We start from the raw sequence: 16,690 nt of genomic DNA on the forward strand, positions 1-16,690 counted from the left end.
CACACTGCCATGAGCTCCCCGTAACCACTCCTCCGGAGAGAGAGCAGTCGTCTTTAGAAGAGAGCAGCAAGTCAGAGAGCGAGGAAGACGTTGTAGATCCAGATGACAATTTCAGAGGTGGAGCTGAGGAGAGAAACCCATACTACCCCAACCAAAAAGACCTCAACGACTTGATTAGAGATCTTGGTCTCACCAAGTCCAATGCCGAGCTTTTGGCATCTAGGCTCAAGCAGTGGAACTTGTTGGACGAAAGTGTGCAAGTCGCAGATCAGAGGAAGCGTCACCAACCTTTTTCCAGCTTCTTCACCCGTCAAGATGGGCTCGCCTGTAACCAGAATGAGTGGCGCTTCTTCATTGACAGCTCATCCAGGAGCCTCAAAGCCGTGCTGCTCCATAATGGTAACAAGTACCCGTCTCTTCCCCTGGCTCACTCGGTGCACCTCAAAGAGGATTACAACAGCATCAAGACCTTGCTGGACGCCTTGAAGTATGATGAGTATGGCTGGGAGGTCATAGGAGACTTCAAAATGGTGGCATTCCTGATGGGTCTCCAAGGCAGTTTTACCAAGTTTCCCTGCTATCTTTGCCTTTGGGACAGCAGGGACACCGAGGCGCACTACCACAGGCGGGACTGGCCACAGCGGACCGAGTTCTCTGTGGGGAGGAACAACGTCAAGTGGGAGCCACTGGTGGACCCCTGGAAGGTGCTGATGCCACCACTGCACATCAAATTGGGCCTTATGAAACAATTTGTCAGCGCTCTAGATAAGGAGTCGGCAGCCTTCAAGTACCTTCAAGACTTCTTCCCTAAGCTGTCTGAGGCAAAGGTCAAAGCCGGTGTCTTCGTTGGACCACAGATAAAGAAGATCCTGGAGTGCAATGAATTCCCCAAGAAGCTCACTAGTAAGGAGAAAGCGGCTTGGAACAGCTTTGTCGCAGTGGTTCGGGGCTTCCTGGGCAATCACAAGGCCGAAAACTATGTGGAGCTGGTTGAGACTCTGGTGAAGAACTACGGCACAATGGGCTGTAGGATGTTCCTCAAAGTCCATATCCTTGATGCTCATCTTGATAAATTCAAGGAGAACATGGGAGCGTACTCGGAGGAGCAAGGCGAGCGCTTCCACCAGGATATACTGGACTTTGAACGCCGCTACCAAGGACAGTATAACGAGAACAAGATGGGAGACTACATTTGGGGGCTGATTCGTGAAAGTGATTTACAGTATAATCGTAAATCTCGAAAAACTACTCACTTCTAAATCTTTTGTAGTCATTTTTGTATTACTTTAGTATAAATACATGTTAATTTGGATTCATATGTTGTTTTTTTCTGACTTTCTGTGAACGAAAAGACACAAATTCGCCCGTTTTCTCATTGGAAATAGGTAAATTTCAAAATATCACTGTCCTGGTCACAAAAGCAAAGTTTGTGGGGAATAATAGCCATTTTCTATACTTTTGAGGCATAAGCAATTAGGAAATGACACTTACTACCCAGGAACAAGAATTGTGTTACATAGTGTAATCAACTAAACCCTTCAAACCCAGAGCTTGTCTAATTGAGGTTTACTATAAGTTGTTTTCCCCAGCATAAGAAGTTCATCGTATGTTCTTGTCCTCAACATGACATGGTATATTTCGCTGGAGAAGTAAGTCAAAGCCACTCTTCTGTTACAAGACTAGTGTCAGATTTGCTGCCAATTCCTTGCTGACTGGTAGAAGTGGCAACAATTCAAAGGAGTTGAAACTTAAAGGGGAAAAAGATTAGATGCAGATGTGATGGACGCAATTACAAGTATGACATAAAATATATTTATCAATGTACAGTATGTAGATCATACATTCAGATCAGTCATACATTTTAGGATAGGAGGCTGTGTGGTCCAGTCGTTAAAGAAAAGGGCTTGTAACCAGGAGGTCCCCGGTTCAAATCCCACCTCAGCCACTGACTCATTGTGTGACCATGAGCAAGTCACTTAACCTCCTTGTGCTCCGTCTTTCGGGTGAGACGTAATTGTAAGTGACTCTGCAGCTGATGTATAGTTCACACACCCTAGTTTCTGTAGGTCGCTTTGGATAAAGGTGTCTGCTAAATAATGTATAAAGTTCTTTACCATCTAAGAATTGTCATGTGAACAATGGGCTCTATTTAAGTGTTTTATTATCATTAAGTGTTATCAAGTGTTTTATTAACATTAAGGGGTGGATGTAAGGATGCACGCAAAGTGATTTGCGGGTGCAAACCCCCCATAATGTGGCCTTAAATTGTGTTTAGAAGTCTGATTTTAGTGGCCGCCAAAAATGGGGCATATGTAAAGAATGCTGTTCACCTGGCATTCTGCACCCGCTATCAAATTTGCACTTTGCCATCATTAATCTATTCAAATTATATTGAAATGCATTAAAATGAAGAAAAGAGCATGGAATAGGGCGGGATCTGGATACTAAGCAGGTGCAAACTTTATAGGGATTTTGCCTTGCACTTAGGCAGTTGCTGACCCTCCAAAAGCTTTACACCTATATTTACACCTGGAAACCATTGTAGAAGTGAGTAATTAAGAGCTTGTCATAGATGGCTTGGAGGTCAGACAAGGAAGAGATTGACAACAATGCTGCAGGTGAAACGCTGGTGCACGTAATTATTATTAAATACAAGGTTTATACAAAACAAAACACTCAAAACAAAAAGGCATGCTGGCCAAAACAAACAGACAATAAGGCAAACCAACACTGAACAAACATGTATCGTACTGGTTTAAAAGCAGCACGAGTAGCAATTGTTTTCTATGTTTTAAATTTCATCTCTTCTCTCACACATACCTCTCTGTAAACCCAACCTCGATCATCAGAAGCTGCTGGTTTTTATATTGTGGTCAAGGGATTAACTGGTTATCAATTACCTAGTTTATCCCTTGACCACATTCTGCACAGGGTTTCTCTATGCATGGTCAGCAGCCAGCCTCGGCAGCCCCAGGCAGTGCAGGACAGGGCAGGAGTCGACCCTCGGGAGGTAGGTCCAGCTCCTCTGGTGGTGGATGCGGAAGCAACAGGTAGTCTCCCTCTGGTGGCAGAGGCAGGAACAGGGGGCAGTATCCCCCTGGCGGCAGAGGTGGTCTCCCTCTAACACTAGAGACTGGTGTGACTCTCCCTCGGTCGTTGACAAAGAGATGCAGAAAAATAGACCGATTTAAAAATTAATAATAATTGCAGAGAATATTGTGCTGTTGTAGTTGTATTTTTGTTGTATTTTTTTGGGATGCAAATAAAAAAAGTTAACTGAGCTATTGCAACTAAACTTAATAAGAAAAACTTCTTGCCAGAAGACATGCCACATTAGTGATGAACTAAACTGCTACGTAACATACATTCTGTACACAAATAAAACATCTTGGAGCATTTTTGGGGGTTTTATTCTTAATAAATGATTAGGAAAATGTAGCACTGTTAAGTATAGCTTACTACTAGTATTACCATTGGGCTACTATATTTGACTTCTTGTACTGTATTACATTATAGCTGTACTACTGTATTTTACCTCCTTTCCATATTCAAGCCAACTCGAGTACACACCCTAATTGCCCCCCCACCCCAATACTGCGTTTCCATGTTTTTGTAAAACTCGAGTTAGCCTCCAATTTGGGCACATACCTGAGTTCTTTGGTACCATTTCACTATGCAGGCTGAGCAGAAAATACGTCACTAATAATGGAATCCCAGATCTTAGCAACAATCTCTATGAAAGCCAGTGTCGGTTGCAAATTACGGTTAGAAAAAACAAAATAATAGCTTACCTGTAATTTAACAACCCAAAAACATTTAACATGACCGCACATTATGCACTGTGGAATCATGATGAAACATGATCACTGATTATTGTTTGGGGAGATCGGGTCATTCAAAGTCAGCTTCAAGGATCTTTTCAAAATCAAAAAGTGTTTAAAGTTCTACTTTCTTTTGATCTGAGTAGGAATGCGCTCCAATGTAGGGAAAAAATTAAAATCGGAATACAGAAAAATCAAGGACCACAATAACTAACGCGGAAACAATCTCAAAACATTCCACTATTAAGACAGATTTGAGATGCGATTTTAGGACACCATCCAATATCACAAGACAGTCTGCAGTGAATTTTCTTGAAAAGTATCCATTGCCGTGTTTGATGATAACAATGTTACAATGTCAATAACGATGATACAATAATCTGGTTACCTGGTTACTATCTGGCCACCTCTCGCGATAACATGAGTGAGACTTGTCCAGCTCACGTAATAACTCGAGTTTTGGAAAATTCAGGCTAACCCGGGAGCACTTGAGTGCACGCAAGTTGGCTTGACTATGGAAACGAGGTATTAGAGTACAGTGCTGTAGTGCAGAACTATAGTACTACTGTAGTACAGTACTATAGCATTGGCATTTCAATATAGTACATTACTATAGTGTTTTTATTGTAATATTATAGTACTTTTTTGTAATAGATAGGGCCACTGCTGACTTCTAATACATAAGTGAAAATAAAATCTGGAAAAATAAATATCAACAGTGAAAGAAAGGACGTGTAAGAATGTAATGCATGTTCAAAGCCTTGTTTGTTTATTACAACTGTGAGCAGAACTAGTGAAGATTACACACTGTGGTTATAAAACAGAGATATGCAGTCCAGTAAAATGTTGCTCCATCATCCCTAAACACTGCAGTAGTTTTGTAAGAAATAAACAAAAAGGAGCTATGCAACTCAGCGAAGCGTTTTAAATACCCTTTCCTTATAAAGAACACCTCATTATGGGTTTTATATATTGTGTGATAAGATATAAGGGTGGAAGGCAAAAATCAGAGCACTTGTATACAAGGCTGACCAACTCTACAGAAGTGCAGACTTAAGGAGAGCTGAACTTGCCATAGAAGAGGATGTTGCGGGTTTTGTTGTGCCTAATGAAGAAAAGGAATGGGTGGTCAGCATTGAAGTGTACAGGGATCCTCGCACATTCCAGCATCATGATGGCCCCGGTGGCACCTGCTGCCTCTGTGCCCTCCTCATTCACCTCCACAAAGGACTTGTGAACCACCTTCGACAGCACCAGCTCATTATTGGACGACATGCCAGAGAAATCAGACTTCCCAACATCAAAGGCATCTACCATGCCCAAGCTGGTCAGAACTGACTTGAGATCATAGGTCTCCTCCAGCTTGAATTTTGGCAGAGTCACGGTCACCTCAGTGTTGCCCATCATTTCTGGCTTAGTCCACTCCATGAGATTTTCAAAGGTGAGCTCCCTTTCAAGCTGCAGAAAGAAAGACCACAAACCCCTCTTGTTATGTTCACAATATTAAAAGTCACATAGCATTGGTTTTAAATAGAAGCTTGCTGTTGTTCAGGGCAGTACTACTCCTAAATGGTACAAGCCTATCAAAATGACCTGTGCTTTAGCTGTAAGAGTGCTCTCTCCTCAACATCTCTCCACCTTGCACCAAGCTTACCTCTCACCTTTTGTGTTAATGTCTCTGTGGAAGGAGTCTTTATCCTTTATATCTTGGCTTCTGCATACCATGGCCCATCCTCAATAGGGGCAAGATTGTGTCAAACCTTCAATGCAAAGGGTCTTGATCTTACCTGCCGATGATGAGACCATTCTCCCACTCCCTGATGTCATTACTCTCTACAACCTATTGATATGCTTGACAATTTATTCTGTACTTTTATTCTGCATCTGAATGAAGATCTCATTACTGGTGAACAAAAATACAGCATATTTTATGCTTGTAAGGAAACACTATCCATCTAGCCTCAACATTGTTCTCTCAGCTGCATCTTATGTTCCATTTTACACACAAGGTTTTGTTAAAGTTTTGGGAAGATAAAACTGTATTATCAGATATTAATTGTGACATCTAGTACTTTTAACCATTTTAATATTTTAATATACTTATAATAAATCATGCTAATTGCCTAACTCTTTCTGGCTGAGAACTGAACATTTTTATACATGTAATGTCTGAGACCTTTCATCTGTTCTTTGTTAAGAACTGCCTGCCAAGTCAAGATAGGCCAAAATATATTCAAGATCTATGTTGGAGACAGGAGAGATAAGGAATATTTATGGGAATGTGAATCAGGAGAAATAGTTGAAATGTCAGCTCAACCTGCTGTCACTGAGTAGCAGTATGAGGATAACACAACTCAGACAGAAATTAAGGCAGATAAAAAGGTTGGGTAGTGAACACAGACTTGGGAGGACAAAACACAGAACTAGCTGATGTTTTCCAAAGCTACCTAGTGTTGAAGGTCAGACACCTGTAGACTGTGCTCCCACTAGAATCTGGGATAATAGCCACCTTCAGTGTTATATTTGCTGCTTATGTATTTGAATGCATTTACATAGAGACTCATAATAAAGTGTTGTGATTCAGACTTTAATTGTTGTGCTTTCTTCCTTCTTCCTACAACTTCGGCACCTATTCACACATCATTCAAAAGGTACAGGCATTCCACCTCTGGTACCAAAATCTTACATAATTAATCAAATCAGTGCAGCTGAACCCTGTCATAATATAACCTTACATGTTAGCTAAAAATCACACAAAAGTAAAAACCAAGAGTTATACTGATACTTATTTGGTGTTGACATCTGGAATGGTTGTAAAACAGGTATTGTCACTAATGGTGCCTTTCTTAGGCAACTGCAATAGACCTGCAAAGTGTTATGATTCCTTCATTGGATGTCTGCTAATTTCAGAAGCTGTCCTTCCTTACCTTCTCCAGTCCAGTGGAATTGTCTTCAATGCCCATAGGTAAGATGATGAGCATGCTCAGCTCATTGCCAACATATGGGAGCTCTATAATCTGACTGTTCACTTCAGGAATGAATGTGAGGTTAAACTCGGCTTTCTGTTGCATCATCTGCACAGGCTTCGTTACATTCTGTAAATAAATATCAGAAAAAAGATTGACAAGTTATAGCATCAATAGGCATCACACTTGCTTTTGAGACAAAGGTTCAAACTCCATATATCATAATTTCTACTTGGGTAAAAGAACATAACTTTTTTTGGAAATGCACACCATTCATGTAAAATCTTTAACAAAGAACCTGCTTACCTTGCTCAGTCGGAAAGCCCTTTCTCTTGTTTCACTCTCGCTGAACTTCTTCGCCCAGTTTCCTTTGAAATAGATGGCATTCACCAGGACAAGTCTGGTCAGAGCATCAACAGTCCCTTCAGCCAACAAGTTCTGGATTTTGTCTACATGATAATACATAAAGTAATTGTAAATTAGCATTAACATAATTTGTTTTTGTTCTGAAGATAATTGGAGAAAATAACTCTCCCATCTAATAAACAGGTCAGTAACAAACACAGATTTCACTTTACTGGCTGTAGTGTATAGCACTGTGTACAGTGTTATTCTTTAAGAAACCAGTCCTTTGATAATCATAAAGGATAACAAGGTAAGTTTTGCTAAAATAATTAAATCTACTTAAAGTTTTTATAATGTTATTTCACCCTGTGTCTGGCTCTGCACCCAGGAGTTGATGTTCTGTCTGGCTGCCTCTGATGCAGTTACAAAATCAACAGCTTCCAGCTCAGCCTGGTAGAACTTCTTGGTGTCCTGAATGAATTCCTACAGGAAGTAAAATGAGAACGCTTGTCACCCGCCATATTAATTTGTGTTGTTTGTTTAAGATGAATGCATTATATGAAAAGCTTAAACTCAATTAGGTGCCTGTGAAATATACTGAAATAAGTTCCTCTCACGAGGACGATTAATGAAATGCATCTTTTGCAATTATTACCACAGCAATTGCAACAAAATGGACACATATTTCACAGTGGTGCTCCAGGTACTTTATTACACTCATGCTAATATGAAGCTCAATGCTACACAATATCAAAGCTTCGGAATGGGTCCTTTTTGCCAATGGGTTATTGTGACAAGGCTGAGGCCTGCCCCTGTAAATTATGTTTCTGTTTTTTTTGTAAATAAAATGTATTTAATTTGAAAGTTTTAAATGAAGTGTGTGCTAGATATGGCAGAGCCGGGAGGTGAATGAGAAGAATCCTGACGACTGTGTGTGTGTGTGTGTGTGCACACATCACCTGGGTGAGCTACAGGTTATCACCATGTGCAGAATGGGATAACTGCACTGTTAGAATAGGGGGTGCGTTCACGACACTTTTTTGCTGGCTAGATTGCAGACGGGAGTCTGCGCGTAACGTCACGGTCTGTGCAGATGGAGCGTGGACAGCTTTGATAGATTAACAACAGTTCTGAGCAGAACCAAAATGGAGGTGGTGTTGAGAGAAATTCTAATTGCAAAAGAAGTGGATGCAATCAAAGTTCCCTTTGTGCTCCACCAGCTTCATAATTTACAGCATGATCAGAAAAGGTATTGTAGAAACAGTCCCTGCTATAAAGAGATAATATAAACATATGTTTTCTGATGTAAGACAAATTAATGAGTATTATAATGGGCAGTATTCCCCCCCGCCCTCTCACAAAGGGGTTGTTAGACAGTACTGTATTTTGATCTGGGATAAAAAATAGTTCAAATACTTGCACATATTGTCACATATTTCACTTCAACTACCTGTTATTAAAGCTGATTTATTCTCCTTAATTCAAAATAGGTTATTCCCTGTCCCTGATAGCCTTTCATCAATAACCAATTACACCTGCTGAAAATAACAGAGCGGTTTTAGGTCCATTTCAACCGTCTAGCATTATTTTATTTTTTTACATGTTTAAAATATATAGTTCTTTTGAAAAGTGCTTTTTTTAAAAATGTATTTTGATGTACATGTTTGTATATATGCTTCCACACGAGGGCTACCATTGCCATAGCCTAATGGTGTCCATCTACCACTGCAACTGCCTGTGTGATTGTAAATAACATCTGGAAGCCAGAGCGGCGTTTCAACGTCAAACCCTCTGTGTCTCCCTCGTTTCTTAGCGGATACCCACACCGTAACAGAACACCCCTGTTACAGTCATACAATTGCATTTAAATCAATCATTACATTGTAGTACCACTTCCCTGACCAAGAATATTATTTGGTAAAGGCAAACATCTCTTCATGCAATATTGTAGGAAAGCGTGGGCCTTATAAACATATTTTTTTAAAAAAGGTTTGTGTTCACTGCCTTAGTACAGAAATATCAATAAAGTACTACCTTACTGATAACTAAAGGCCCAAAAGATTAAAATCTTACCTTGACAAAGTCAAATGATTTCTCTCCATACAGACGATTAGCCAAACACAATTTATAGGGAGCGCCCTGTTTGTTGATGTCAGAGATCAGCGTGCTGAATCCAGAGTGCACATCATCCTTAGATTTGTTAAAGCAGACGGACTATTGTACAAAACCAAAGAGAGCAGAGTTATTCAGCTTTCCATCTTTATTAGACAGATATACCAAGATATTGTTCCAGTTTTAAATTAATAATAAAAACAAAATTTAAGAATGTTTCTTACTCTTTCTTACTCTTTTGTTAGAGTACCAGTTTGGAACAAAAACTTAGTACATCTGATCATGTACTTGAGGTTTAAAGAAAAACAAAGTAAAAAAAAAAACAAAAAAAAAAACACAAAACAGCTGAAGGATGCAGTTATGTTATTACCCGCCAGCTTTCAAGCATCTACAACATGTCAAGAACAGACCCTGTCCTTCCCAAGAAAGTAGTTATTAGTAACGCAGACTTTTTTGCTACCGAGCAAACCAGCTTTGGATTGCCTTTTCAAGCACCTTTTTACAAACTAAAATATTATTCTATCTATTGAATTTCAACAAAGTAATTTTCAATTCACAAAAACAAATCATATAAGCAGCCAGACCTATCATGTACCAAAAACAATAAACCTCATGTGTTATTTGATATTGATTAACCAAAAAAGAAAAGCACCAGCCAACACAAAATAAATCCTAAGGCTTTGCCTTTTAACCTCACCCCACCTATCCCAAAAGCTTGCTCCAGTAACTAGAAATGTATGCCACCATTGCCAAAGTTTGTGTAACTTTGATATACCACCTAGGCATTTGCATTTTCTGTTGCATTCCAGCAGCAGCCACATCTCCTTTCGGTTTGTTAAAATGAAGCACCTACAGTTTAAAACAAGTAACATTATGAACACATGTAATATTACACATATATGTAAAGCTGTAATGTTACCCATCCAGCAGCACAGCAGGTAGTGGTCATATATATTTGGGACCCTTCAGTTCTTCACTTATCAAGGAAACCTTGGGCACACACAGGCAAGTATACAAACTTCACCCTTAGGTCTTGGAAGACAGTCATCAGCATGTACACTGGGTGCGCATTTAAAAAAAACAAAAAAAAAAATGTATTTGATCAGAAGCAGAGATTGGATTATTTTAATATAATCAACCAATAATACAGTCTAGGAAAGATACACCTGAGCATGAGTATGTCATTTATTGTGACTTTCATTGTGATTTAAAGTTGAACGCAAGAATTAACAAAAAAAAGCAGAATTGGAAGCCTAATAATACATAAAGGTTATACATAGGGCTTCTGTTTTTCAGTTTTTATTTATTTCATTTTTCAATGCTTATTTTTAGCTATTTGAGTTATTTAAATCATTTTTTTTTCAAGTTTTCAGTTGCTTTCCAAAATGCTTGTGTGTTTTTTTCTGTCACAATAGTAGTAACTAGACAGTACTTGCACACTTAGTTGTACTTTCTTTCCTTTGCTGTCTTCCACAACAAAATCCTTATGGTCACGGGCACATTCTTATGGGATATTTGTGTGTCTAGACATTTCTTTACATTTTGCAATTCTGTTTTAAATTCTCATTCAATTCTGTTTTAAAATCCTGCGAACAAGCCTTTTACTGCAATTGTAATCGCGTTTTAAATCTCGCAAATGGTGTCTCCAATAGAAATGCAGAATTTGCTGCCACTCAGTAGTTGGGGGTGGGTTTAAAATATTCAGAATGAATGAATGATAGATACGAGTCAGGAAGGAGGGACATTGCCCCACTGCATAGAAAGGTAGTTTTTTTTTTTTTTAATGGGAAAGGGGTGAAGTCAATGTGAATTGAGTAACCATTTCTTTTTTCCATTTTTTGGTGTTTATTGGTTATACACTGATTTCATATATATATATATATATATATATATATATATATATATATATATATATATATATATATATATATATATATATATATATTTAAATCGGGACATTTCATCAGTTTTTTATCGGTTAAATCAGAAGCCCTAGCTATACAGTCAGGGCCGGATTAACCCACCACTGGGCCCTAGGCAAGCAGCCCCCTACCCCTGAACAAACAGCCACACACACACACATACAGCCTTTATAAAACTAGCCCTCCACCCTTTTACAAGAGGTAAAATTCTCAGTTTGAAGCAGGGACGCTGGAACTAGGGGTGCGGTAACACCCCCTGGTTTTGCATGACTTCCATCATGGTTACAGTTTTGTTCAATGGCTTTCAGCACCCCCACTTTAAAAACTGTTCCAGTGCCACTGGTTTGAAATTATTATGAACAACTGAATGAATCTGACAGAAAATTAAACTGAGGGGGTATGCTAAATACATTTCAGAATAAAACCAGAAAAAAACTGAAGCCTACATTAAATCCTGTAGCACAGCTCGACAATGACTTTTCCTGATTTACTGAATAAAAAGGCAACAGTTCAAACAAACAAGGAACACGATATGAAGTTGAAAAAAGTTATATAAAAGGGTCAATGTTTCCTTTTTTTTTGTTGATCGGGTGGGTTTTGACTCGCTTCATTAAAGAAAATGTCCTTTTCTCCAGAGCAGAGAAATCGCCAGTGTTTTGGCATACAAGTAAGTTCAGGTGTTACATATGGTAGATTTCTGTACCCTATAGAATTCTGCAGCCTTGATGATTCCATGCTGACACAGCTGCATTTTTTCAAAGATTGCTGGACGTGAACGCTTGATGTTTCTGAACAGTATTTACATGTAATACAATGAAAATGTGTTTTAAAAGAAAAAATAAAGGTGTATAAGGTTACTTTAATCAAGGGTTTTGTGTGTTGAGCAGTGCAGGAGGCTGAACATACTGTATATCTAGACAATCAGTTAAATGTACTGTTTTATTTTTCCACAGAATTAGTTTTGTCTTGTTTACAATATTTGTTGCAAGCTGCAGTGGAACTCAATGGAGAATACAACGGGGCTCGGGCACAGAAATATCGCGCGTGCACGTCTAGCGATCTTTTAAAAACTGCATCTTCACAAGCATGGAATAATGCGGGGATACATTATTCTATGGGGTAATGTTACAGAAACACCTGTCAGAACAATCTGATTTGGAGATACATCCCTCGGTTCGAATGTCAGTGAGTAAAAAAAGAAAGAAATACGTAACCGTTTTAGGCCCCTCCTTCAGTTAGGGCCCTAAGCACAGGCCTAGTTTGCCTATGCGTTAACCCGGCCCTGTATACAGTACTCAAGTGCTTGTGCTTATAAAAAATGCAGGATCTTAAAAAAAAAAAACAGAAAAAAACACAAGGTTTGGAGCTTTATTCTCATCTAGCATTAAGGTTTTTTTCAGTTTTTTTTTGTGTTTTTTTTTTAAATTAGGGCTAGATTGGGTGTGGATTTGTAGCAAAATTGCTTGATTTGGTTGCAAAGATTATTTGTGCGTCTTGGATAAGGATGATAAATGTGACAACATTTACAGATGAGGGTAAGCCATAGCAATGTATTGAATTATAAGGATGAGGGAGGTGTGGGAGTGTTAACTTGTTGTATTGGTTTCAACTGAAATGTAAATATAGTTTTATTTGCAGATGTCAAATAAATTAAGCAACCTAAGCAACAGCATTTGCCATTTGTTTGGTTTAGATAAGCAACGCTTTTTTTTTTTATTCAAACCACATAAACCATTTTTCCGCAATGTGCAGCTTACCTAAGGAGCCTCTTCCTCTATTTTACCATAGGTGAGATTGTGGCTTTATGCACGCCCACTCAGAAACCATGCTTAAGATTCGGTTGTTTTTACTTTCATGTACTCAACTACATTTTTTTTCAATGTTGATTTTCTGTAGACAAATACACTTTGTCCATTTGGAAAATTACACCATAGAAATACAGTATTTTAAAAACAACAGGGTGAAGTGCAATACTTATTGAAATAAAGTTCCACTGGTGACAGGTGATTTAAGACAAAATATCATGTTATACACTCAGGCATTTTATACCCCCTCTTGTGCCAGGGTGGGCGTGCTGGTGACATCAGGCCAGAATGCAGAAACACACAGGCAGTGCTGCAGTTCAAAAGACGCTGCAGCGCCGTTTATTTAAACAAACAAAAAAATCAAAATAAATATTTAAACAAAAAGACTTGCTCACAGAGCACAAAAGAAAAGGTATAAAATAAAACAAATCTCAAACACAAATAATACGATCAGGCTGGGCAGTAGCTTTCACTGATCCTGTATTTAATTTTACTTTTCAACTCCTTTCTCGCTCCCGCTCCTCCTCTGAACACCCACCTCCCAGAATGCAGAGAGCTGCAGGCTTTTATACAGGTGACCATCTCCCGATTAGCAACAATTACACAACTAATTAATCGGGAGACGGTCACCTTCTGCACAAGGTTTTTAATTACTGTGGATGGGGCTTCCCATCCACGCTACTAAACAATACAATTACAAAACAACGCACGGCTACTCCACTATATTTATAAAACAATAAACCATAATAATAATAATAATAATAATAATAATAATAATAATAATAATAATAAAACAAAACAAATGCTAAATAATAAACTGCACAGAGGCAGAGGGGTACCCCATTCTACAAATAAATAAAATAAACAATATATTTAAACAGCAGGGCTTTGCCCTGCCCACTTTTCATGTACAGGGCTCCTCGACCTGTTACACCCCTGTATACAGTATAATGTAGACCTGCACATGCCATTCCCTAAAGCTGGAACCACACCCAAACAGTGTTAGATTTATGGCAGCATTTTAACAGTATAATGATCAATGACACTAGCAGCTTACTGCTATAACTGAACTTGTACCTACTGAGCACCACACCCAGCTTTTGTGGGAAGGGCAGAGAGACACTTTCCCCAGAGAAATCTGAGTTGCTCTGAAATTGTCTTTAAGCATTCTGAAGCTGGCCATTTCTCCAAGTCTTTATTTTATGCTGCCTAGTATTTTAAAAGGACAGACCTAAGATGGCAGAGTTTCTTTTTTAATGGCAGCTTATTAAATAACAATACTAATATAATAATATGCCACTGTACAGTCTAATGAGGGATAAGTTTAGGCAATACAGTTAATTCGACTAGGACCCCAGGGGAGAAAAGGCCAATACAGAACCCTCTGGACAGAATTAACACCAACTGGCCTGGCCCTGGCACATATCCAAGTGTGAGGGGTCTGAAAACAAGCTGTAATTCTTCTAATGCTTGAGCAGCACATACCTGTGCCATCTCAGAGGCTGTGTTCCCCCGAGCCCCCAGATACACCATGGCCAGAGCGGAGGAGATGCTCAGGGGGGAGTAGAAGATGTTCTCAGCTTTTCTGTCATTACTGAGCTTCTTAAAGAGGTCCAGAGCGAAGCTGGTGTTTGCACTGGCCAGGCTCTCCATGATCAGCAGCCTAGGGGAAAGAAAGTACAAAAACGTGACCTACAGAGTATATTGACCAATGCTCCAAAACACACATCTATAAATCACGTTTGACAGCTACTGCACCCAGTTTTCTTGGATGCTGTATTACTCTGGGTTGATATGTATAGATTTCAAAGCTCAAGGCCACAACCTCTTGGTCAACGCCTAGACTTTTTTAGTTTAATCGGTTACAATATATTGTATTGCCGCTTTAAACCAAGGACATTTTTTTTTCCCCAAAGTCCAGAACGCCTCATGTCTTTCAGAAAGGAAACAAAATGAATGGGGGTGCTTAGCAACAGACCAAATACTTGAAAGTCGGCTTCTCTCTTCAATCATTTAGAAGATGCGAGCCACCATTACATTGTAGATAATCACATTCAGCACAATCCTCTGCTAAATCTACACCACTTGCATGACATATTAATCTCCATGGATTAGCAAGCCTCAAAACACCTTCCAGCACCTGAGCCTATGCCACTTCTTATAGCTTAAGAACATAACAGACAACAGCATTACCTTGCATTTTTCATATTAAGTATTGGGAAGTTTGTTTGTGTCCTCATACAGTACTACTAGTTGCAGAACTTTGAAGATATTTTCCTTACAAAGATATGGTATCAGATACAGTAGTTCTAGCACTTTGGAAATTCTAATAAAAATATCCTTGCTCATATGTTACTACATAAGATTTTCATATTAGTATTTCATATTACATGTTGGCACTTCATACCAGCAGATCTTGAAGCAGGAACAGTACTTATATTGGCACAAAGTTAATAGATCCTCACCAAGTAATATAGAGTCAATTTTTAAAAAAATATTATTGGGGTTGTGAATTCTGACATTTCCATCATGAATTGAAATCTAATTCATATCTAAACTGGACAGGAAGTAGAGTATCTGTTGACTTGTCACAGATGTGGGGAGGGGATCAGGTTTTATTTGTGGATATCAGTCCCATTTCGGCTATGTTACACATTACATTTTAGATAACCAACTCTTACATTTCAGATCTGCTGACATAGAATTGTGATTTGCCTCTTACTCAGAATATTACTGTGTCCTACTGTATATAGGGTGAGCATACCTATTAAGTCCATCACCTCTTACTATCAGTAGTTTAAGCAAATCATAGTTTCTCTGATAAATTTAGCTGATCCAGTGGGTGTTTCTGCTTACATCACTTTTTTCTGAGCCAATCAGTTCTTCAGCAACCACTGAAAACTATGTTTCATATATATATATATATATATATATATATATATATATATATATATATTGTAACACAGCAGGGAGGGGGTTAAATCCTCCCTGCAGAAAACATGTGCAAATGCACATTGGTTGATGTAATTGTTTTGTTTTATTATTTAATTATCCCCTGCACCTGGTGATCATTGTAAATTAGAGCCAGGTGCAGGGTATTTAAAGAGAGCGGCCAGCCTGTTCTAGGCTGCTGAGTAGAAGGAGGCAGGAAGAGGTACTCTGCTTCCCAGCAGTCGTAAGGTAAAAGTGTGTTGTATTAAACCTGTGTGGTGTTGTTTATTGTGTAGTGGGGAAACAGCCTAGCTGTCCCACTGGTAGTCAGGGTGTTCCTGAGGTGTAGTTAGTGCTCGTACAGAGCTAGGTGTTTGTTTTGTATTTTGTTTACTTTGGGTTTGGTGACTATTAAAAAATTAGCGCAACAGCGCTGTTAAAAATCAAGTTTTGTGTGTGGCTGGGTCATTTAAAGTGCTGGAAAAGAACCCGAAGGACTAAAACCCTTCACATATGGTGTCAGAAGTAAACAGCACTACTGACCCGAGGAAAATAAAAATGGAGACAGAAGACTTTTTAGATGTGATTAAAGTGCTTAAACAGATGGTTGCGGAACAAGAAGAGGCCAACCGCAGGCAACGAGAAGAGAATGAGAGGCGAAGGCGAGAGCAAGGGTTACCCCCACAAAAACCGACAGAACAGACAGAGTTGGAACTGCTGATCCAGAAGACGGACTGGGCTGTGCTAAAATGGGAGTGGCCTGCGGTACAACCAGAACCGTCTGCAAC

At 39.0% G+C, this 16,690-nt stretch overlaps 1 protein-coding gene across 3 annotated transcripts in view; it reads right to left on the bottom strand.

Moving 5' to 3' along the window:
- The window catches only part of LOC117970115 (serpin B6-like), a 28,911-nt gene that overhangs the window by 2,911 nt on the left and 9,310 nt on the right, over positions 1-16,690 (bottom strand). The window contains exons 2-8 of one of the 3 annotated variants that reach the window (XM_059022626.1): positions 14,457-14,634; positions 10,064-10,093; positions 9,206-9,322; positions 7,498-7,615; positions 7,094-7,236; positions 6,749-6,916; positions 2,614-5,279 (exon numbers count right to left, since the gene is read on the bottom strand). In XM_059022626.1, the coding sequence (XP_058878609.1) occupies positions 4,875-5,279; positions 6,749-6,916; positions 7,094-7,236; positions 7,498-7,615; positions 9,206-9,322; positions 10,064-10,093; positions 14,457-14,634 (1,159 nt within the window). In that variant the 3' untranslated portion in view covers positions 2,614-4,874. Of the gene's footprint in view, positions 1-2,613; positions 5,280-6,748; positions 6,917-7,093; positions 7,237-7,497; positions 7,616-9,205; positions 9,347-10,063; positions 10,094-14,456; positions 14,635-16,690 lie in introns of those variants that run through there. The other 2 variants (XR_009328502.1, XM_059022625.1) reach the window with 2 other exon arrangements.

Source organism: Acipenser ruthenus, chromosome 4 (genome assembly GCF_902713425.1).
Source record: "Acipenser ruthenus chromosome 4, fAciRut3.2 maternal haplotype, whole genome shotgun sequence".
Lineage (NCBI taxonomy): Eukaryota > Metazoa > Chordata > Actinopteri > Acipenseriformes > Acipenseridae > Acipenser > Acipenser ruthenus.